This window comes from Tachyglossus aculeatus, chromosome X4, assembly GCF_015852505.1.
Source record: "Tachyglossus aculeatus isolate mTacAcu1 chromosome X4, mTacAcu1.pri, whole genome shotgun sequence".
Lineage (NCBI taxonomy): Eukaryota > Metazoa > Chordata > Mammalia > Monotremata > Tachyglossidae > Tachyglossus > Tachyglossus aculeatus.
In genome coordinates, this window is record NC_052098.1 from 20,867,024 (window position 1) to 20,890,000 (window position 22,977).

The 22,977-nt window shown below is 39.5% G+C and overlaps 1 protein-coding gene across 42 annotated transcripts in view; it reads right to left on the reverse strand.

The window, feature by feature from the left end:
• Window positions 1–22,977, reverse strand: part of PTPRD (protein tyrosine phosphatase receptor type D) — a 1,852,740-nt gene that overhangs the window by 161,189 nt on the left and 1,668,574 nt on the right. For 21 of the 42 annotated variants that reach the window (XM_038769706.1, XM_038769707.1, XM_038769724.1 and 18 more), the window contains 6 exons: window positions 17,338–17,919; window positions 12,470–12,603; window positions 8,942–9,086; window positions 5,270–5,575; window positions 4,218–4,411; window positions 1,667–1,693 (listed from right to left, as the gene is read on the reverse strand). In XM_038769706.1, coding sequence (XP_038625634.1) covers window positions 1,667–1,693; window positions 4,218–4,411; window positions 5,270–5,575; window positions 8,942–9,086; window positions 12,470–12,603; window positions 17,338–17,919 — 1,388 coding nt within the window. The remainder of the gene's footprint in view (window positions 1–1,666; window positions 1,694–4,217; window positions 4,412–5,269; window positions 5,576–8,941; window positions 9,087–12,469; window positions 12,604–17,337; window positions 17,920–22,977) is intronic. The other 21 variants (XM_038769739.1, XM_038769738.1, XM_038769749.1 and 18 more) reach the window with 4 other exon arrangements.

Sequence of the window (22,977 nt, forward strand, 5' to 3'; positions counted from 1 at the left end):
CACTTCTCTGGGCCTCAGTTCCCTCATCTGTAAAATGGGGATTACGACTGTGAGCCCCCTGTGGGACAACTTGATCACCTTGTAACCTCCCCAGCGCTTAGAACAGTGCTTTGCACATAGGAAGCATTTAATAAATGTCGTGATTATTATATTTACAGAATGAAAAGAGACAAATAAACGAATGGACAATTGAATTGTGCTCCAGTGCAAAACCGAAAGAGGTGTGTCAAATGGATGTGCCACATTGAGCAGGATAAAGTGGGGCTTGTTTGTGCCAAATTGTAATGGGCAAAATACAGTGAAGTTTTGAAATTTAGTCCTAGTGTGGGCAATAACAGCAAGGAGCTTTCTGGAAACCTATTGAAATCTTCAGTGGGGAGTGCCGACCACTACAGTTAAAATCGGCACCAATCTGAGCCTCTGCTCAAAATATTCCCCCAAATGAATAGACTTAATTTGGAAGAAAGAAATTTGATTTTCAGCTTCCTGAAAGGATTTCACCTAAATTACAGAGAATGTAAAACAACATCTAATCATTTGAAAATGACCTTCCAATAATAAGAAGCTTGGACGAATGCCAGTGGTATGGTGTTCCATGTGCATCTCAGTTGCCACTGGGTTACGCGTACCAAAAATATATGCACTCAAAGAAATTCAAAGTGTGACATGGCATCTTCCGTTGGTTTATCTCGTTGGATTTAGGGCACTAGAGAAACACTGCTGATTGCAGTGCTTAACTAGAGCTTTTATTTGTTCTAACGAGCGTGTTCCCTATTGGGTGCAATGAAACCTGAGGAAAACTATTTGTTAAGGAAATTCAAGCAATGTATTTCCCACTTTAAAACACCTAGAGAAGCAGCCTGGACTATCAGAAAGACCATGGACCCTGGAGTCAGGGGACCTGGGTTCTAATCCTGATTCTGCCACCCACCTGCTGCGCCTCAGTTTCCTCAACTGTCAAATGGGGAGGAAATATCTGCTGTCTCCTCCACCTTTAGACTATAAACCTTTTGCGAGGCAGGGACAATGCCTGATTTAACTGTAAAGTTTCTACCCAGAGCTCAGCACATAGGAAGTGTTTAACAAATGGCACAATTACTATCTTCTTTTAATACAGCAAAGGGGCTTAGTGGAAGGAGCACGGGCTTGGGAATAAGAGGACGTGGGTTCTAATTCCGGCTCCACCACTTGTCAGCTGCGTGACCTTGGGCAAGCCACTTAAATTCTCTGTGCCTCAGTTATCTCATCCATAAAATGGAGATTAAGACCGTGAGCCCTTCGTGGGACAACCTGATTACAAGTATCTACCCCAGTGCTTAGAACAGTGCTTGGCACATAGTAGGCGCTTAACAAATGACGTCAATAAGTAATTAATTACACACTTTCTCTGCTTGTATTGCGGCGGCAAAGTTAGTAACAGCCATTGAAACAAATGACCACACAAATCCATGACATTCCTTTTGGACTTTTCTGCACCATGCTAAATCCGGGGATCAAATCAAAGCCAAAATAAAAAAAAAGTGCCATAACTTCAAAAATCTGTTAGTACATGCATCTTTGCAAACAACAAAAAACATTTTAAAAAGAATATATAGAAAGGTTAAAAACACACACACACAGACATTTACACAGTCTGTTTTCATCAGGCCAGTCAACTGTTACTCACATGTTCAGCAGTATCATCAAATTCCCACTGATTGAGGGTAAAGAAAGTTGGAGAGGGGAAAAAAAAAAGAATGAAGAAAAATTTGCAGCCTCACTGAGGCAGTTTTACCTTCCTTAGTTAAACTTTCTTTTTAAAGGCTTACAAAATTAGAATGACTGTGAAACATAAAATGGGAAGATTTTAATTTCAAATCCATATCTGTTTGCAGAGTTGGTTTTTTTTTTTCTCCTTCTGTGAAGCGAATGGAGATAAATACCGTCTGGAACTGTAGTTACAGCAAAAGCTTTGTTAGCTGGCATATTGGAATATCATTGGTGCAGGTGTCGGTTATTCAAAATTCCAGTGAGGAAAAAATCAGGGCTGAAGGGTTCGGGCTGTTCCCAAAGAACCCTGCTCAGGAGGGGACTTCTCATGATTAGGAATAAAGGCCCTATCTATGGAAGCTGTGTTAACTCCCGGCAATGCTTCAGTTCAGACATCCGCTGAAGAGGCAGCCTCTGAAGCCCAAGAGGACTCCGCTAAATCTCACCGGACAGAGTTTGACTTTCTCAACCCTCTTCTCCCTTTCATCATGAGGAATGAAGACCCTATCTATGGAAGCCGTTAGCTAACTCCTGGCGGTGCTTCAATCCGGATATTTCCTCAGGAGGCAGCCTCCGAAGCCCAAGACGACCTTACTCACTGGACAGAGTTGGATTTTATCAGCTCTCTTCTTCCTATCATATCCCCACCTGTTTAAACTCTTTCAGCTGGGGGGAAGCCTTCCGTACAAGGGAATGATCTCATAAAATGATTCTAGTATTAGGAGAGACCCAAAACATGCGTGCTATTAGATCTCTCTGATTGGTCACACACGAGACAACATGAGATTCAAAATCCTCTGTAGTAAATAATCTCATAAAATTGTTCTAGTATTAAGAGAGGCCCAAAATGTGTGAGCTCTTAGATCTCTCCAATTGGTCAAGTGGTAGGTAACTTGAGAGTCAAACAAACCCCTCCGTAGTAAACTTGGGAAGCCTAAATGGAGGTTAATTGTTCTAATTGCACCCTCTCTTCAGCCCTAACCTACATAACCTAATGCAATTCACCTACTTAGATAAAATGCTTTGCACATGGTAAGCGCTTAATAAATGCCATCGTTATTATTTAAATCCTACAGATCTACTGAAGCTTTAGCACCACCAATTAACTTTCACATATCAATTTGACAAAGTATACGAAGGGGCCAGAATGAACTAAGGGGGAAATGATCCATTAATAGCTAAATGAAAGCCTCAAAAATGGGAGGAAAAAAAATCGATTTGGCATTGGAGGAGTTGGCACTGCAGATCTCTCACGACTTCCACAGTCTACAGTTAAAATGGAGTCTGAATTGCAGTCGCATTGAGTGTAAAGCAAAAATCTGGGCAAACAACTGGAAGACTGAAGCATTATGGCAAGTTGTTTCCTTTCCCATAGTTGTAGATTGCCAAAAATAACAAACAAAACATAGGCAGTAATGGATTTATTCAGATTAAGCTATGAGAACACTCCATAAAAGAATCAGGTTAAAAGAACCTGATAAATATTTGTATAAAACACTGAAATGAATCGTTAAAGGAGCTGGCAGAGTTCTCTTTCCTTATACATTAGCAGTTCGGGAATATTGAATGAACAAAAGTCTACCTTAAGTTCTCAGGGAAAGAAGTTATCAGAAATGGTGGGAGGGCATTTGAACAATGATTCAGATTCTCATAGGAAATGAGACATACCGTGAGGGAAGGTTAGGTACTCTGTGACATTGCTTAGAGTCTTTTAGACCATTTTGTGCACTGATGTAGAAATATATTTAATGGCCTGAAAGAGTTAGTGCAACTTCCTGGAGTACCTACCTTCACTGAAAGAGACTAAGTTAATGCACTGGGAGAATATTGCTCAATATTTATCAAAGTCCTTGAATCTAGACAGAGGAAAGATGCCATGGAACTCTAAAGCCCAATTATCATCATTAACCTGTACTGGGCTGTGAATCCATTCCTCATATAAACTGTGGGACTCTTTAAAGACTATTTCATCTTTCACTCTTGACTAATGGTGACATTTTTCATTGGAAGATGTTCTCCACCAGACTGAGCCAAAGAAATGTGATTGTTGTAAGCTGGGTGGTGAACTCAAGGACATCTCCGAATCTCTGCCCTAAAATTGCAGAGTATAATTTTTTCCTCCGTCATTTGATTAAATTGCTTCTTCAGTCATATATTTTTTACCACTAGATCAAGTCTCCAACCAGCTGGGCACTTCTGTGCGTTAATAGCATGACTTGTTATAATCAGAGATTTGATATATCGTTTTTCTTTTAAAATGTAGTATGTCATTTTGGGTTCAGGATTGTCAGAAACTTCAAAAACCTGCACATAGTCCTCTTGTAAATGTTCCAAATAATTCCAAAACATGCTTGCTTTAGGCTGAGGTAAGTAAAAGGAAGGTGGATAATTATCTGATATGTATCCTGAATGTCCTCGCTACATCTCCATACCTACGAGAAAAGTACAACAGCCCATTCAGGATTTACCTGTGCATCAGCCAGCATAACATCCTTCAGCATGGGTTGACCCTTGGGCTCGCCATTTTCCATCCTCACATAATGCACCTGGTATCCTCGGATCTGACCATGCTGCTTATTGGGCACAGGTGAGCGCCATGACACTTTAACAGATGTAGAGTTGACAGCCTCTACCTCGACTTTGCGAGGAGGACCACTAGGAACTGGAACAACATCATTGGATAAAACAGAATTACAGGCACTTGTCCCACCCAGTCAGAGCTTTTCTTTATTTACGAAAAAAAATGGGCAGACCCACTAAGTTTTCTTTGAAGAATACAAATGGTTTCAATCAATGAAAATGCTCAACCAATCTGCTCTACCTTTCAGCGAAAAGATCAAAAAACATGACTGATGCAAAAAAAATGGAAGAAAAAAGAGTATCAGAGAAATAGAAAAACATGTAAAAATGTACAAAAGCCAAGGAAGATGCTTTGAGATTCAAAGCATTAAAATACAAAGAGGTATTGCACTATTGAAATAATATATATTTTAAAAAACTGTATTCTTTTTTTTTTCCATGGAGGAACAAAAAGATGCTTGATTACATGGGCCATCTTCTTTTATTTCCTCAAACCGGAGAGAATCCAAACCAACAGATGAAAATAAAAAACACAGTGTAGAGCATCAGTATCTCCAAAAGATTCAAGACAAAAATGACACCCAGCAACAAGAAGATCAAAACTTGTAGGTGGAAGAGAAAAATATTAAAAAAAAAAAGAGGCAGATTTTTCCAAGAGCGGAGTGTTGTGATTTAGGGCAGAAGAAGGGTAGAGAAGTGGCTTGGTTGCAAGTAGCAAACTGTTCTTTCAAAAAACAAAAAAGGTCTTTGTGTTTGAAACAAGACATAGCTAAGCTGTAGCAACGACAGGCCTCTGGTAAACACATTGAACGAAGTTGGGTAACAGCGATGTTGGAAAAAAGATGAGCAGAAAAAAGGAATACTGATTTTAGCCTATACAGAGACAGCAGATCGAGAGCAAGTCAGAAAGATGCAAACGGATGTAGCGGAGGCAACGTACCATCTTCATCGGTCCGAATTATTACTGATAAGCTCTCCGGGCCGGGTCCGACGTCAGTGTGGGCTGTCACAGAAATCCGATATTCAGTCCATTTTTCCAACTGTTCCAAAAGGTACTGGGTAGTGTCCGAAGAGATTCCCAAAATTTCATGGGGCTTGTCATCTTCCCCGTCCATTCCAATGTACTTGATGGAATATTCAGTGATAAGGCCATTCTGTTTTTCCACTGGTGGAGGTTGCCAACTTACCAAAATGCTAGTAGAACTTGGGCTGGTGCAACTAATGTCTTGAGGAGGAGCTGACGGCTCTTATTTCAGCAGTGGGTTAAAGAAGGGTTTGAGTGAAAGGACAGGAGTGGTTGGAAAAAATAATAAACAAAAGAAAAAGTAAAATAATAAATAAATTAAAAGGGCCACAAAATGAATAAAGCTTTGAAGGCTAAAAAAACAAAATTCCAGATAAACATATGCACCTTGGCTTGTTAACATGAATCAACTGAAAATGAAGAATTTGATGAAAAAATGATTTAAAAAAATGGGTGAAGGGGAAATACATGAAAATGAAGCCTCACAATACCAAAGCCTCAAATTAAGTTACCTACCTGTGATTAAATTCTTCTTCTAAACCAAATAAAAAAAAAAATGCCCTCCCCAACCCTGGATTCATTTGATTGGCTATTCCACTATTCTTGTAATGGCAGCAATTAGTGCAAGTTGAATAGTTTGCGTAGACTGTGTACTCCCTAAATGATATTAGGATTTTCACTGTCTCGAAATGTGGACAGTATGCTTTGCTTTCCTTTTTTTTTCTGGTACGGAACTGAAACTTGCAATAACTGCTAGGCTGCCCAAGATACTCTTCCCTCCAGCCCTCCTTTAAAGAAAAAACAAAACAAAAAATAAACACAAAAGGTTTACTTTTGTGTTATCTTAACAACTGAGTCTGCCTGATTCAAGTCAACTACAAATAATGTTTAAATGAAAAGGCTTCATTCCAACATTGTTTGTAGTCAATAAATACAGTAGGCATGCAGAATCAATAGAAGATGAAAAAAATCTTAGTCAAAGGTTTACCTACCAGGGGAAATGACAGGCTTGTTGATTCTGACTGTAACTTGTACTTACCCTAGATCAGCATTCAGCATTATTTTTATAACTCCTCTTGAGACACCTTTGCTAGTGAAGAATTAGATCACACCAGCAAATTTGGATATAATCATCTATAATCACCTATCCCTAACAGTTTGGCAATAAAAGAGCCATTAAAAAAGAGCCATCAGGAAAATCAACTGAAAAAGAATGGATTTTCTGCAAATTCACTTCACTAAGCACATAAGCATCAATTACTGGCAAAATACACATGGTTTGAACAGGATGTGGAAGCCAGCTAACGTACTTGCTAAATGCCCAATAAGAATCGAATTATTATCACATGAGTATACACTTCGCCAAGCAAATTCAAAGAGATTACCGCTTCCTAAAAGCAATGAATAGCTAGGTATTTGGGACCCAAAAAACTAATGGAGAAAATTCTACTGCAAGGAGTTTAGCAAAGGTGTACAATTTTCCACTGGCTTTCGGACTTGGTCCAAACAAGGCACTTCCCCTCCCTATGGAAAAACATTAGGTGAGCTTCAATTTTTTTTGGCATTGACAGACAGTGTCTTTAGAATATCTTGAAAAGACTCTGGAGACTTTAATCCACTTAGAGGGGTAAAAAATGAATTATGGGCCCTACCGCCTGGAGGAATTGCTTGAAGCGAAGGTCATCATGACAGAATTCTCCCTCTCACTGACGTCCCTTGGATTCTCCCCCTCTAGATTGTAAGCTCATTGTGGGCAGGGAACGTGTCCATTTATTTTTATATTGTTCTCTCCCAAGCGCTTAGTACAGTGATTTCCACACAGTAAGCACTCAATAAATACGACTGACTGACTGACTGACTGAATGAATGTGTTAGTGTAGTAATTCACAGACAGGACTTCCCGTTATGAAGCCCAGAGCATCGACTGGAAAATATTTTCAAGTCAAACATCAGGAGACGCCAACTTCTGAGGCCACAAAAGTACTTTACAGATTATTATTATGAATATTACACTGAATTACATCTAACTGGTTATGGAGTCCTATGAACTCTTTCATAATTCTTTGGAAATGCTGATTTAGTCTTCAACCTGAATGCTACCTTTAGACCCATTAGAATATTTGCGCAAGAAACATGCTTCATAGAACTTGAGGCTGCTTCTTTAATGGAAAAGACTAAGGGAGACTTTGATGTGATTTGTTTTACCACTGATTTTGCCAGCATGAATAAAATGAGAGACTTGTACACCGTGAAATAATATCATATAGGGGCATGTAGCATTTATTTTAATTAAATGGATGATTTGAGAAATCATCTTACATAGTAAACATTTATTAGTCTGCCTATTTAAATATTTTTACTTCTTTTCTTTTAAAGAACTGTTAATTTCAAGTTGGATCTACCAACACCATTCTAGCTACTGTTTATAAATTTATTTTGAGGGTAAAAGGCGCCACCCTGAATCTCGGAATAAGGCAAAAGGTTTTCTTTGTATAGAGGGATACCCTGCTTTTTATTTACGTGAAGTTGATGTTCTGAGGTGAATAGGGAGACTTAAATGATTTAGGTCTTATTTGCAAACTTCATATAACGTTATAGATAATTCTCTGGCTTTTAATATGTGCCAGAGAGAACTCAGAAAGCTCTTAGATCGGGGGAAATTTATCCACAGATGGCTTAATTATTAAAATAATCTCACCAATGAAGAGCCAGCAGTTACATTCTAAATGAAATAGCTTGATTTAGGGCGCCAACGGACTTACCAAACTTTCAGAAAAATTTGAGAACACGGAATTCCTAATAATGGCGTACAAAATCACTGAACATATATAAGATGCAAATTCACTTCGACACTCTAGTTCCAAATAGGATGCTTCTGAAAATAACGATGAACCCATGAAATAACGATGTTTTGGGTTGTGATTTTACAGCAGCAGACAATTGATTTTATTTTCCATTACCGGTCAATGTATATTCATGAATGCTATGGATTCAGGTTTCAAAGTCTCTTGAAAGACCTGCCTATATGTGCTATCAATCTCAAGCAGCCAAATGGGATTGAGCTTTCTCCTGGCTATAAAGGTGTGAGAAAAAGGAACTTACATCTGGGACACGGGTTTTCTAAAAAATGAAATCATAAGTGGTATGTCTGGTGGTCTCCACGGGACTAGAACGAAAGAGTCTCCTGATGCATTCTTAGCAGGCCAAAAGACCTGTTCAGCATTTCTTAGCATTTATATGTTCACAGGCTCTTATAATGAAGGAAAAGGGTCTCTGAGCTCCTACCAGCTGTTTCCCTTCTTTACAGACATCTCTACTGACTTCACTGAAAATCAGGTAGTTTAGGAAAGTTAGTCAGTGTAATGAAGAAACCCAAAATTGCATTAGATGGAGGGAGTTTCTAGCAAGATATATTACTGGCTGATTTCTTATCGTTTAAGTCACTGTGCACAATCACTGAGCAATAATCAATGACTCAAACAACAACAAAAAAGTGAGTGGCTTCTTTGGGAAGGAAGAGAATTATTTGGCCACGACCCTCTTGTGAGTGCAAAGAACAGCAGAGGGGAAACAAAGAGAGACACCTACTTGACTGCATGGTTCTGGCGGAGATTTCTGCAGTCGAAGCACCAAGGCCTTGGGGTGAGCGAGCAGCAAGACGAAAGTAGTACAAGCTGTTTGGTTTCAGTTCTTGGAGCCGGTAGGATGTGGCTGGCTCAATAGTAATCCGTTGCTGTGAGTAAATAACAAAAGAACTTGGTTGTCTTCATTAATATTCAGCGCATTTGTTGTAGCACATTGCCTAGGGCAGAAAGCTCCTACCACACAGGTGATAATCTCATCAAAATCACAGACTAAATCAATAATGAATAAAAGCAAATATATTAGGGACAATAAATAATGAAAGTAATAAAGGCAGAAGATTACTATTTTCCAAGAACCGCTATAGTCTCAAACACCCGGCCCCCCAATTTCTTATTTCGTTAAAAGAAATAGGTTTCCTGGAACCAGTCAGATAATATATTCATTGTTTAAATATCCTATGACTTCAGTTTTAATATGGATGTGAATGTATTTAAGGTATGGCTACAACCTGCCAGAGAATTTAAAGTAAGGGTTAATTTGAACAAGATAGGGAAAATGGAGGAGAACAGAAAGAACAGAATCCGAGGCTAGGATTTTCAGTCCTACATCGTATATAGGGCTTCATATATCAGTTTACCTTTTGGGTTCAAAAATGACACTGAAATTGTGTAATTACTTTGTGAATTGTAAAAGTGCTGCTCCATAACATTATTTATATATGTCAACTGCAAAGTGGTGCTGGGGTCTAGAAATACCTGTAATGCCTCGGAAAAGGAGTGGGCATGGGCAACCTAATTCCTTAATAGAGGAGTTCCCCTGGATTCAGTAACAGGTATCCAGATGGTATTACCCAGTAGAGCTGGAGCTACTGCCTTACTAACTCGTTAACCATTTTACACCAAACTATTTGACAAGCCAGAAAGGCAGCTGACACATTCGTAGTAGTTCCCCACATCTCAGTTTACGTTCCCAAGTGACAAAGAGGAAGAAGAATTCTATAGGAATCAAGATACCTTCATTATATCAGTTCCAAGATAAGCTGATGAGAGGATTATCATGGAAGAGCGGACAGTGATGCTGAAACATGGAGAAAAGCACCACATAGAAACCAAAGCTCCATTGCCGTTCAGTGAAGGGGTCAATAAGCCCATAATCACGAATAAATACTATCATCCATCCCAAATGAAAGGAAGACATCCAAAATCTATCCATCATACAGTGGTCAAGTGCTCAATAAATGCCATTTATTGATTGATCTTATAGATCATGTCATTGTCCATTTGAGTGATATGAAAGATGTCTGATCGCTGCAGAGATGAGAGGGCTGAGTTGCTAGGACTAATCTTTAGTTCACACACTCCATGTACAGCCAATCCATTGAAAAGTGGCATCCAAACAATTCTCCAGCTCCCGGAGAAAAAAGAAACCTGTGCGGACACTCTGTGAGACCATCAGAGCAGACCTACTGGAGGGGGGGGGGATACTAAATAGAATTAACAAAGTGAACAGTTAATGGCTGCTTCTCTGAGACCCATTCGACCAGGCAACAATCAAGATTGCAGGCTTGGTAAGGAAACAACATTAAGACTGGTCTGATGAAAATGACTCAGGGATTAAAAAAATCGTTGCAGTAAAGCAAGAAATACATCAACATCTTGCAGCTTTTTGCAACTATAACAAAATGGAGATCTGAAGATCGAGCTAATATGCATGACCAGAAATGTATTGAACCCTACAAAATTAAAGGCTTTTGTTCCTCACTATTCTTGTGTAGGTCCCATAAATAATACCACAGCATAACTAAGAGTAAGGATGGAACCACCCCCATCACAGACAAACAGTGAATCTTGCGGAGATAAAAACACCATATTGATCTTCTGAATGTGCCTTTCATCGCTGAGGAGAAGGGAGGCCCTTTGAAACAGAAAATCACCAAAATGTGAAGGCAAGATCTTAGATTTGACTTTAGAAGAAGTACTTTCTGCTGACACAGCCTCAAGAAATGGTAAAGCACTCAGATCCGATGGCATTCCTGCAGAAATCGACACCCATGGAGGAGACCTAATCATTAACATCTACACAATTTCTTCCTCGACATTTGGGCTATTGCTAAAATATTTACAATATGCCATCATAACAACCATCTTCAAGAGGAGAGAGCTGACTGACTGTACATTACCGAGCCATTTGGAGCAATTACTGAAGAATGTATTCAACCTGAATCATAATGTGGCCTTAGACCAAAGCGCAACATAATAGATCTCTTAAAAGGGAATGTGCAGTGCCTGGCATGTGCTGAACCAACTTCGCCGTCGTGGTAAATTCACCAAGATCAATACTACTCTATTGACAGTTTGGTTGGTCAAGTCACCATTGAAGGGATCTGTCTAACCCATTGGATGTCGATTAGAGTGAAGAAGCACTGTCCTATTCTGTTCAGCCTGTCCTCTGCCATCCTGCTTGGAGGCATGATGAAGAATCTGATGTCCTGAGTCTCAATTCTTTTCCAGCCCACCAAGAAACTCTTCCAGCTCATCCAGCTATGAGCATCATCAAAAGTCAAGAACAGATAGTGGTTCAGGAACTGCTAATGCACAGATGATGTGCTCTTGAGGCACACAGACAAGATTACGCAACACGTCTCAGAATCCACAAAGCCCTACAGATCGACAATTAGTCTGAAGGAGATTAAGGTTAGGTAAAAACCTACCCTTGGCAAATGTTACACATAGCCAAGAAAATCAACACGAGCAACCCATTATGATTTCTGGTAGATTGCCGGAGAGTGGCAGTAACAAGACATAAAGCTCCATATCGAGTTAAAGATCCATGAGGCAGTTATGGTATCAACCATTTCTATGCCTGAGAGACCTGGACCTACTACAGAAGGCATATCTAGTTTCTTGAACAATTTCACCAGCATCACCTATGAACAACATTCAACATCCAAAGGCAGGTCAAGATTGCCAACAAGGTGCTGGAACTGTTAGCCCACCAGCACCAAAGGAATGGTCCCAGCAACGCAGCTTCTCTGGGGGAGGCATTTGAGGAAAATGGACAGTAGCGGGATACCAAGCAGCTGCTGTATGGTGAACAGAATCGGGGAACACACAAGGCAGGAGGGCAGAATAAACAATTCAAAGGCCCGGTGAAGCACAGTGTCAAATAGTGCAACATAGCTGTGGACCGTTGGGAAACCACTGCAGTAGACAGATGAGCCTGGCAGGGAACAGGCAGGAGAGGGTTTGATCTCCTTGAGTAAAGGCTCTGTGAAGATTAGGCTACCAAGAGGCAGGTTCAAACCCTGAGACGGGCCCTGTTTGGGACAAATGCATTAGAGCAGCAAAAAACTATCTTTTCTATGCGCAGAATCCAGAAGGGAGTGTCGGCCACGACAGGCTTTTTTCAGCCACACTCACACGCATGGACAGGATTTCACAGTCAGTAGCATCACCTTCGAAAACGAAGGCCAGCTATAACCATATATATGCTTCAGACATGACTGCCAAGATGGGAAGAGCTTTGATTTACCTCCTCCCCATGGTCTCCATCGTTGTAAACCAGCTCATAGTTGGAGATGGTGTCAGAGCGCGGAGGTGTCCAAGAAAGTAAAATGCTTGTTTCAGACTCGGGCTCCGCTCTGAAGTTCAATGGCTGCCCTGGTACTGAAGGGAGGGGAGGAAGGGAAAAATTGGTATTGTTATTTTCTGTCATCACTACCATGCCTAAGTATTGTTCGAGTGCTTATGTGGTACTTGAAACTACATTAGGTACTCTGGGGTTAGATTAGAAAAAAATCCCCATCCTCAAGAGGGTTGCAATCCAACGGGAAAAAGATTTCTTTCCCCCGGCTCTCCCTGCTTGTTCTTTATATGTATTATCTACAAACAATAAAAAAAATGGCCTCCAAATTCTATTTCCCCAATAGTAGGCATACAGCTAGTATAAAGATAACAGAGCTATCTGGCACCACATACTGAGCAATTTGAAAAAATATATATAAATTTTAAAAAGCTAACAGATTCATCACACCTATCCCGTGACTTTCAGACCCAAACCACTCTAAAGCACACACTCCCTAATCAAGAAATGCTGGAAACATTTCATTATAAATTGTAATGTCCTTTTAAGCCATGCCCCTATAAAGTTGCAGAAACTACAGAAACTGTGTGGGATAGTACTATGAAATTAATGAATAAAGGGAGACATTTCAGGGAATGAAATGTTCTATTGGAGTTCCAATAACTTAGTGTCTTATCATAAAGGAGTCTCCAACTTTAAAGCAATTGAAAGGCAAAGATGCATTTTTCTGCCGAGATGTTAAATGAAGGTTATCAAAAAATCTCACACTCTTTTTCCATTAGAAAAAGTCTTTACCTTTACCCCATGATTCAATCTCTCAGGTAATTACACTTTGGCCACCTGAACTGGGAATGTGCTTTCAATTGGATTCAACATGTTTTCTCATTTCCTCAAGAGCCGATAGAGTATGTAATTTAGTTCATAAATTAAGGGGGGAAACCCTCCCATTGACAAATGCACTGCATCTATCCTGTCATTATCATAATCATCATTACTATCAAAAAGAATAATATAAAGCGCATTCTATTTCAAAACTAGGCAATGAATAAAATTACATTTCCATCAAATCAAGAATGGAATGGGTCAGTTGTAATTGATAATGTATCTGAATGTGTGTGCATTTGACAACAAGGCAGACTGGTAATATGAAAATATACACATCTAATAGTGCCATAGATCAGAGACAAACTAAAAGCACTTCTTGCTTGAAAACTGATTGAATTATTGAAAAGATCTACTTGAGTTATTCCTAGGGGTCCTTATAATGTGCAGTCAGCTTATTTCTACAGTTGCAGCCATCTTCAAGATATTCTTGGCTTTGCGCTGTGAGCTTCAGTGTTGAAGCTCAAGGCCAAAGATAATCTGTGTTGCCCATTTTCAGTTTTCATCATTTTTCTTTTTCTTCTTTTTTTTTTTTTTTTTTTTGCATTACAGGCCTTGAAATTCCCATTAATTTGGTGCCTCAGGGAAAGCACCTTTTACACAGGATGCCTATTTTTTTGAAAAGTGCCTGCCCTGTCAGTCACCAAATAATCACTTGGATTGTGAGGAGGAGAAAAAAAGGAAAATAAACATCAAGGAAGGGAAAATGGAAAGAATAAAAACAAGTAAGTAAATAGCAAGAAAAAGGAAATGGGTTTTCTTCAGTGGAAAAAAACTAAAAGAAAACTAAGACAGACGCAAGAGGAGCCATACATGAAATAGACAGAAAAGATTATTTATTTAAGAGTCCAGTGTAGGATTTCAGGCCCAGTTGATGATAGGGAACATCCCCTTCCTCGACCGCCCCCCCCAAAACACGCCCTTTGTTTTCTTTCTCACCTCATTTTTCACTGACATAAATGAAGGAAAAATGTGACCATATTAAATGAAATCTCAGTATAACACAGGGGCAAATATTGTGAGCCACTTGAGGGACAGGGACTGTGTCCGGCGATGATAATAATAATGATAATGATGGTATTTGTTAAGCGCAAAGCTTAACAATGTGCAAAGCACTGTTCTAAGCGCTGGGGGGATACAAGGTGATCAGGTTGTCCCATTTGGGGCTCACAATCTCAATCCCCATTTTACAGATGAGGTAACTGAGGCACAGAGAAGTGAAGTGACTTGCCCAAAGTCACACAGCTGACAAGAGGCGGAACCCGGATTTGAACCCATGACCTCTGACTCCAAAGCCCGTGATCTATGTATCTAGCCCAACATTTAGTACAATTCTATGTCACTTAGTAAGTGCTTAGCAAATGCCACAATTATTATTCATTATTTGGTATATCATATATATTTTATTTAAGGGATTGTGTCAGGGGAAAAAAAATGCTTGTAATGAAGCAAATGATTGGCCATAATCATTTCAGAAATGAAATTATCCTTTTACTATTTACATTCTTTACTTTTGATTCTTAATATGTCTTGGAATTGAAAATTACTGCCTCAATATTATGAGCTTTTGTAGTCATACGATTCTGTTTAGGAATATTTAAGAGCCCCATCCTTAATGAGTTAAAGACTACAGCAAAACCTATAAAGTTGTGCTGTTTATTCTTCTCTCTTTTTTAGAGAACAAATCAAAATAATCATGGCTGTATTACTCGATCATGTCTTTTTCAACCCATTATCAACTAATTTAATCTAATGACACTTCAAATCAGATCTTCATTAATATCCTCCTTATGCACTCTATAATCACCTGATAACATTCCATTATTTTCAGTAAAATTAATATTTAGTATACTAGTAAAAAGATGGACTCCCCACCTGACTTTAATATTAGGAATAAAATTACTTAGCTTCCCCAGAAGGGAGAACTTCAATTAACAATTAAAGATGGCTCTTTTCACAGTCATTTTGTCACATATTCAAATCAAATGCATGCTAAGCTAATGCTTAAAAAAAATACCTAGAAAACAGCTGTGAAATGAATTAGGTTTATTTTTAAATTCTCAAAACACTTTCCCTCCTGATGATCGTAATACACATGTAAAGTAAAAGACTTCGGGGATACCAGATTTCCAGGTTTGTTTTTTTTATTTGCTCTCCCACCACCTGTATTCACAGAACGTGCTCATTGTCTGCCAACTGAAGAAAAAGGACCCCAGTCACTAGAAATGCACTTGGAGTTTACTGTTGCTCCATTCTCCTCTATTTTTTCACCCACCTTTCTCTTCTATTTTAGATACTGAGAGACCAATTTTTTTAAGTGGCCTACATTTCTACAAACATCATATTTATGTGTATCAGTCTTGCTGCATCTAACTTGAAAAATAACTGGAAGATAATTACACTCAACTATTCCTCATCGGAAAACATTCTGGAATGCGCTCATTTGCAGATACAAAATTTGTTCCTTTACGTTTTTTAAAACCTTCTCCGGTGAGGTAGTGCCTTTTCCTTAATGTTTGCTTTAATGGCCAGAAGATAATGAAATACGAGATTACTTCAATCCCACCTGACAAAATGTCCAAGAATCAACCTAAAGAAAAGTTAAGTCATGTTAACCCACTTTTTCCACTGTTGCAGGATATTACCAATGTATAAACATTTGATAACTTCACAACAGTGAGATTGAGGATAGAAAAAAAATAATAAGATGAAAGCTTTGAAATGTTCTGAAATGCTGACAATTCTTGGAGGGTCTTTACTAAATGTGAAAGCTTGATATTTGAGTCAAATACAGCATCTATTTCTTTTAATTGGAAAATTCTGTATATTTCATATTTGGGGCAAACTTGTTATATATGAAATATGTTCCACTATTATTAGATCAAACAGCTCATTCATAAGTAAGAAATGCCTTCAAAAGCAATGGAATCCTATCATACTGAGTTTACGTTTAAAAATGGTAATTATAGCCACAATTTTTCCTATCTAACCAGTGGACCGTCTGTAGGTTATTTGCCATTCTGTGTTGAATTTTACATCATTTGCCAATATGGCTTCTCTTCCATACACCTGTTGATCATTTGTTTCAAAATGTAAATATCTAGATGGAAAGCATTTGGCCATTAATGAAAATTACATCTCAAAGAAAAAGGCAGGAAAACTCTCAAGGATGCTTTAGCCTGGTATTGCATTACATCGGGTTGGAGATACAGGCTTCCAAATAATAGTAATGATAGGGCAGAGATAAGATTTTCCCTTTTCTTTTTTTACAGAACTTATTAATATTCCATACACTGTTAATGCATTGCTAATAAGTACATGGAGAAGGGCAGAGTTTAAACACGATACATGAAGAAATCACTTGACGCTGCTGGGGAAAATTCATACGATGACCTGTGAGCAAAAGGATTTACCTAACACTAACATAGTCCAAGAAAAATTCCATAAAATGTATCAGTCAATGACCGCTGGACAAGAAAACTGGGGAACTTATGGTCCAAGTTTCTACAATGATCAAAGGATGACACATTAGCATTGTATCCGGCCATATGACCAGATACACTGCTGTAGCAGGGTGGTCTAATCAATCAATCAATCAATCGTATTTATTGAGTGCTTACTGTGTGCAGAGCACTGTACTAAGCGCTTGGGAAGTACAAGTTGGCAACATATAGAGATGGTCCCTACCCAACAGTGGGCTCACGGTCTAGAAGGTACAAGCTGGACGAAAACAAAGAACAAGCGATCTGGGGGGAGGGGAGAATGAAACTCTATAAAAAAGATTTACGGACCATAGAAAATGTAGTATCAGCCTGAATTTTAAAATCCACTAATTTTTAAAGGCCCTGAATCGTTTCCAAAGCCCCTCTCCCCGTGTCTATGACAGCCAAGTTCACCGTCACCACTCTTTCCCTCCTCAACCCTAGAAAGCTTACCTCCTGTTTGAGTAATGACTTGAATGTCACTAGAGAGGGGTCCATCTCCAATCGAAGTAAAGGCCAACACCTTCACAGAGTAAGTTTTCTGCGGCACAAGATTCCCAATAGTGGTGATCTGACTGTCGGCTACATTGTGTTTCATCCAGTTGTTGACGTGCTGAGTAGGGTCCATGGTGTAGTAAACTCGGTAGCCTTGGATCTGGCCATTAGGCTCCTCAGGTTCTTTCCACTGCACCAGAATGGTGGTTGAGCTCAACATCCGCGCTTGCACGTCACGGGGGGCACTGGATGGGGCTTGTTCTGAGGTCTGAGTTAACACGGGTTCGCTGGGTGGGCCGCGCCCAATGTTATTAACAGCAACCACTCTGAATTCATAATCAGAGTAGGGGCTTAGGCCAGCAACACTATAGCGTGTAGTTGCCACCCCATCGATTTCCTTATAGGGTTCGTCAGAGCTTTTAGGTTTATGCTGGATTATGTAGTAAGAGACTGGCTCAGGGTTCCCAGAGTCCCAAGTCAATGTGATGCTTGTGGCTGTGCTTTCAGTCACCACCGGTGTTCCTGGAGGTTTGGGTAAGGCTAAAAAATAAGACCAAAGAATGACATTAATTTCCCATGAACACTGAGAGTGTCTTTAAACATATGAAAAGTAATGACATGAATTGTACAGTTATTGGTGTTACCATCACACAAACTGTCCTGCAAAGAATCTAGGAGGAAGCATTCGAAGAAGTGGTGAGGAGAGGTAGGGGAGATGCTACTTAGTGCCACAGCACAATGGGCCGCTTAGAGGCCCATATAATGTTATGTATATCTCGGATTCATCTAGCTAGTACATGAATCTAAAATGCCTCTGGAACAAACTCACTTTAAGCGACAGGCTTTTCTAATTTTTTTTTTAAAACATCATCTAGATTGCCATTCTTTACATTTATTCTTTCATCAGAGATTCAGGTACCAATAATTAAAAAAAAACATGGCTTAGTAAACCTTATTTAATTTCATCAATAGAAAATATATTTGTCTGGTAGCTGTATATCAGAATCGATCAATCAATCAATGGTACTTACTGAGCACTTACTGGGTGCAGAAAGCACGGTGCTAAGCGTTTGGGAGAGGATACTATAAAGGAGTAGGGATAGATAATCTCTGCCGATTAGGAGATTTACAGACTTGAAGGGGAGAAATGTATTAAAATGAAATACAGATGCATATGGACATAAATGCTATGGGGCCGGGGGAGGGGTGAATATCAAAAGGCTTAAGGGGAACAAACTCAAGGGTTTCGGCAACCCGGACGGGAGTACTACAACAGGGAAGTGAAGGCTTACCTAGGAAGGTCTCCCGGAGGAGATGTGATTTGTGGAGGGCTATGAAGATGGGGCTAGTGGCGATCTGTCAGATACGAAGGGGGAGGGAATTCCAGGCCAGAGGGCAGAGGGTTCATGGTGAGATCAACCTAGAGTCCCGACCACTTCGCTCTTCCAGCATCATCTGGCCGAGCCCCCTTTCCCACATCCTCTCTCGGACCTAGAACCTCCTCCCCCTCCATATACACCAGACCACCACTCTCCTGACCTCAAAGTCTTCATAACGTCACATCTCCTCCAAGAAGCCTTCCCCGATTAAGGCCTCTTTTTCCTGGCTCGCTCCCGTCTGTGTTGTCTGTGCATTTGCGTCTGTGACATCTGACATTCACCCCACCCTAAAACCCACAGCACTTAGGTACATATCTATAAATTATATATTTTAAATGATTCATTTATATTAATGTCCATCTCCACCTGTAGACTGGAGGCTTTCTGTGGGCAGGGAATTTGTCTACCGGATCTTGTATTGTACTCTGCAAGCTTTGTACACAGTAAGTGCTCTTTAATACCATTCATTCATTCATTCAATCGTATTTATTGAGTACTTACTGTGCGCAGAGCGCCGTACTGAGCACTTGGGAAAGTACAACAATAAACAGTGACATTCCCTACCCACCATGAGCTCAGAGGCTAGAAGGGGGAGACAGACATCAATACAAATAAATCAAATTACAGATATATATGTAAGTGCTGTGGGGATGGTGGTGTGGGGGGAGAGCAGAGGGAGCAAGTCAGGGCGATGCAGAAGGGAGTGGGAAATGAGGAAAAGTGGGACTTAGTCTGGGAGAGCCTCTTGGAGGAGATAGGCCTTCAATAAGGCGTTGAAGGGGAGGGAATTGAAGGGGGGAGAAAATACCACTGCTTGATTGATTGATAGATGAGATAGAGGAACATGAGTAGGTTGGCATTGAGAAGTGAACTGTGCAGGTTGCATGGAGTAGGTCAGCAAGGATAAGCTCGGAGGGGAAGAGTAAATTGAGTGCAGTGCTTTAAAGCCAACTGTGAGGAGTTTCCATTTGAAGCAGAAGTGGATTGGCAACGATTGGAGATTTTTGAGGAGAGTGGAGAAACTGATTGAACATCATTTTTGAGAAATGATTTTGTAAAATATGAGTCATGAATCTAAAATGAGTCTAAAAATGAGTAATTTTCAGAAAAAAAAATGACTCCAGCACAGTGGAGTCTGGACTGGAGAGGGGTGAGACGAAGGCAGGGAGGTCAGTGTGGAGACTGATACAGTATAATAATAATGGCATTTATTAAGCGCTTACTATGTGCAAAGCACTGTTCTAAGCGCTGAAGTCACGGTGGGATATGAAAGTGCTTAGATCAGCCTGGTAACAGTTTGGTGGAGAGAAAGGAGTGGATTCTAAATATGTTGTGAAGGTAGAGCTCACAGAATTTGGCGACAGACTGAATATGCAGGTTGAATGAAAGAGATGAGTCAAGGATAAGGCTAAGGTTACGGGATTGTGTGATGAGAAGGATAGTGGTGTTGTCTCCACTGACGGGAAAGATACGGGGAGCAGAGGGTCTGGGTAGTAGGATGAAGAGTTAGGTTTCAGATAGGCTAAATTTGAGGAGGTGGCAGGATATCCTAGTAGAGATATCCTAAAGGCAGGATGACATTGAGTACTGGAGAGAAGGAGAAAAGTCAGGACTTGAGAGAGAGCAGCATGGGAAGCAAGGGCCTGGAAGCCATTTGACCTGGGTTCTACTCCCAGTTCCACCACTTGCCTGCTGTATGACCTTGGGCAAGTCACTTAATTTCTCTGTGCTTCAGCTTCTTCAACTGCAAAATGGGGATTCAATACCTGTTCTCCCTCCCATTCTCCCATTTAGACTCTGTGGTATAGGCACTGTAACCGGCTTGATTAACTTTCATTCAGTCAATCATTTTTATTGAGCACTTACTGTGTGCAGAGCACTGATCTAAGTGCTTGGCAGTACTAAGAACAGTGCTTGATTCATACAAGTACTTAAAAAATAGCAAAAAAACCCCACCCCAAAACCAAAAAACAACATAGATTTGGGAGTTCTCCAAGGGAGTGAGTAGAGACAGAGAACAGAAGGGAACCCAGAACTGAGCCTGGAGGGACTTGACTGTTAGGGTCAGTGAGAGACACTGAGAAGGAAAGAACAGAAAGATAGGAGGAAAACCACAAGGTGACATTGTCAGTGAAGCCAAGATTAGATAGTGTTTCCAGAAGAAGGGGGTAGTCCATAGTGTCGAAGGCAAGGAGGATTAGCATGGAATAGAGGCCATTGGATGTGACCAAAAAGAAGTCATTAGTGACCCTCGGAGAAGACGTTGGCTGTGGAATGGAGGGGACGGAAGCTCGATTGTAGAGTCCAATTTTAGCCTTAGAAAGTAAAATCTATGGCACGTACAGGTAGTCAGCGCTTCACTGGGAATCAATTGAAGCTAAAAATCCATTTGTTGTAAAGATTGGAATTTGAATACTTGCAATTGGTTCCCTTTAAAAAGCTAATGTAAGAGAATTATCCATACTTCATTCATTCAATCATATCTATTGAGCGCTTACTGTGTGCAGAACACTCTACTAAGAACTTGGGAGAGTACAATATGATAGTAAGCAGACACAGTTCCAATATTATATTTGCCTTAAAGAGAATTTCTGACAGAGCAGTCCTTTCATAGTTGCATTATGGTAACTATGTTTCCCTATGCTATTCAAATTGCCTAATGAAAACTCCAATTATAGCAAGAATGGCATACCAGAATTGGAAAGAATGAGTTAAGCTTTTTTTTTTAACTTTTTTTTTAGTAAGGAAAAGCAAAAGTCTTTATAAATCTTTTTCTTGTAAAATATATGAACATTATAAGATTAAACATGGGTGTTTTGAATGTCCGTTTTAGACATTTTGAAGTCACAATTTTCCTAAGAAAAAGAGATAGCTCCATTAACCATTTAACAATTAAAGGACACATAAAGTGCTCAATGACTACCATTGATTATTAAAAGTCAATACATCCTGTCTGCATGCATTAGAATTATAATGATCAATCAATCAATCATTCGTATTTATTGAGCGCTTACTGTGTTCAGAGCACTGTACTAAGTGCTTGGGAAGTACAAGTTGGCAACATATAGAGACAGTCCCTACCCTAATGATCTTATTCTTTCACCATTTCAAAAATACACATTATTTGGGTTGACAAGATGGATCCAAATTAGAATGAGAGGTTAAAAAAATACTGCTTTATGTCTTGATTCTTAGTGACAGATTACTCATTATTCAAGTACTAAAAGATGAAGTCCTAGGTTAAGCTTCCTCTTCTTCCTTTTTCTTTTAGTTAAGCATATCCTTGCTGAGATTCCTTTAGCCCACTCCGATAACTAGGTAAAAGTGTAGGGTGATTTAAACAAAAAAAAATCTCTAGTCTGGGTTACACAATTTATTTGGGGGGTATTTTTCAAATAAATTGCAATTTATTTATTTACTCCCCCCCCGCCTTACCTCCTTCCCCTCCCCACAGCACCTGCATATATGTATATATGTCTGTATTTATTTATTCCTCTATTTATTTATTTATTTATTTATTTATTTATTTATTTTATTTGTACATATTTATTCTATTTATTTCATTTTGTTAATATGTTTTGTTTTGTTCTCTGTCTCCCCCTTCTAGACTGTGAGCCCACTGTTGGGTAGGGACCGTCTCTATATGTTGCCAACTTGTACTTCCCAAGCGCTTAGTACGGTGCTCTGCACACAGTAAGCGCTCAATAAATACGATTGAATGAATGAAATGAATGAAATAAATTAGTGAATACATTTGGGCTTTGAAAGATTTCTGAAAGAATCTGTAATGTGACCTTTAAATTTATTCATTCTTTCTTTCAATCTTATTTATTGAGCGCTTACTGTGTGCAGAGCACTGTACTAAGCGCTTGGGAAGTACAAGTCGGCAACATACAGGGACGGTCCTTACCCATCTAATGCATCACTAAAAAATGTCAAAAACATAATGAAGATATGGTCATTCCATTATCAACTGCAGTTTGGGGATTATGGTGTCTGGTATAGAAAGTGGGTTAACTCACAAACATGTCTGAAGATCTTGATGGACAGAAGAGTCCAAAGGTGTGCTCAAAAGGTATTTCATAATACCTTTTAACAATAAGAAGGCTGATCTAAATTGGACAAGGAATGTTTTGTGTATCCTAACGCAGTGTGTTCTTCCATAACATGAGTTTTTACTATGGGTTTTGGAAAGGACACGGAGGCCGAATCAGGAGGT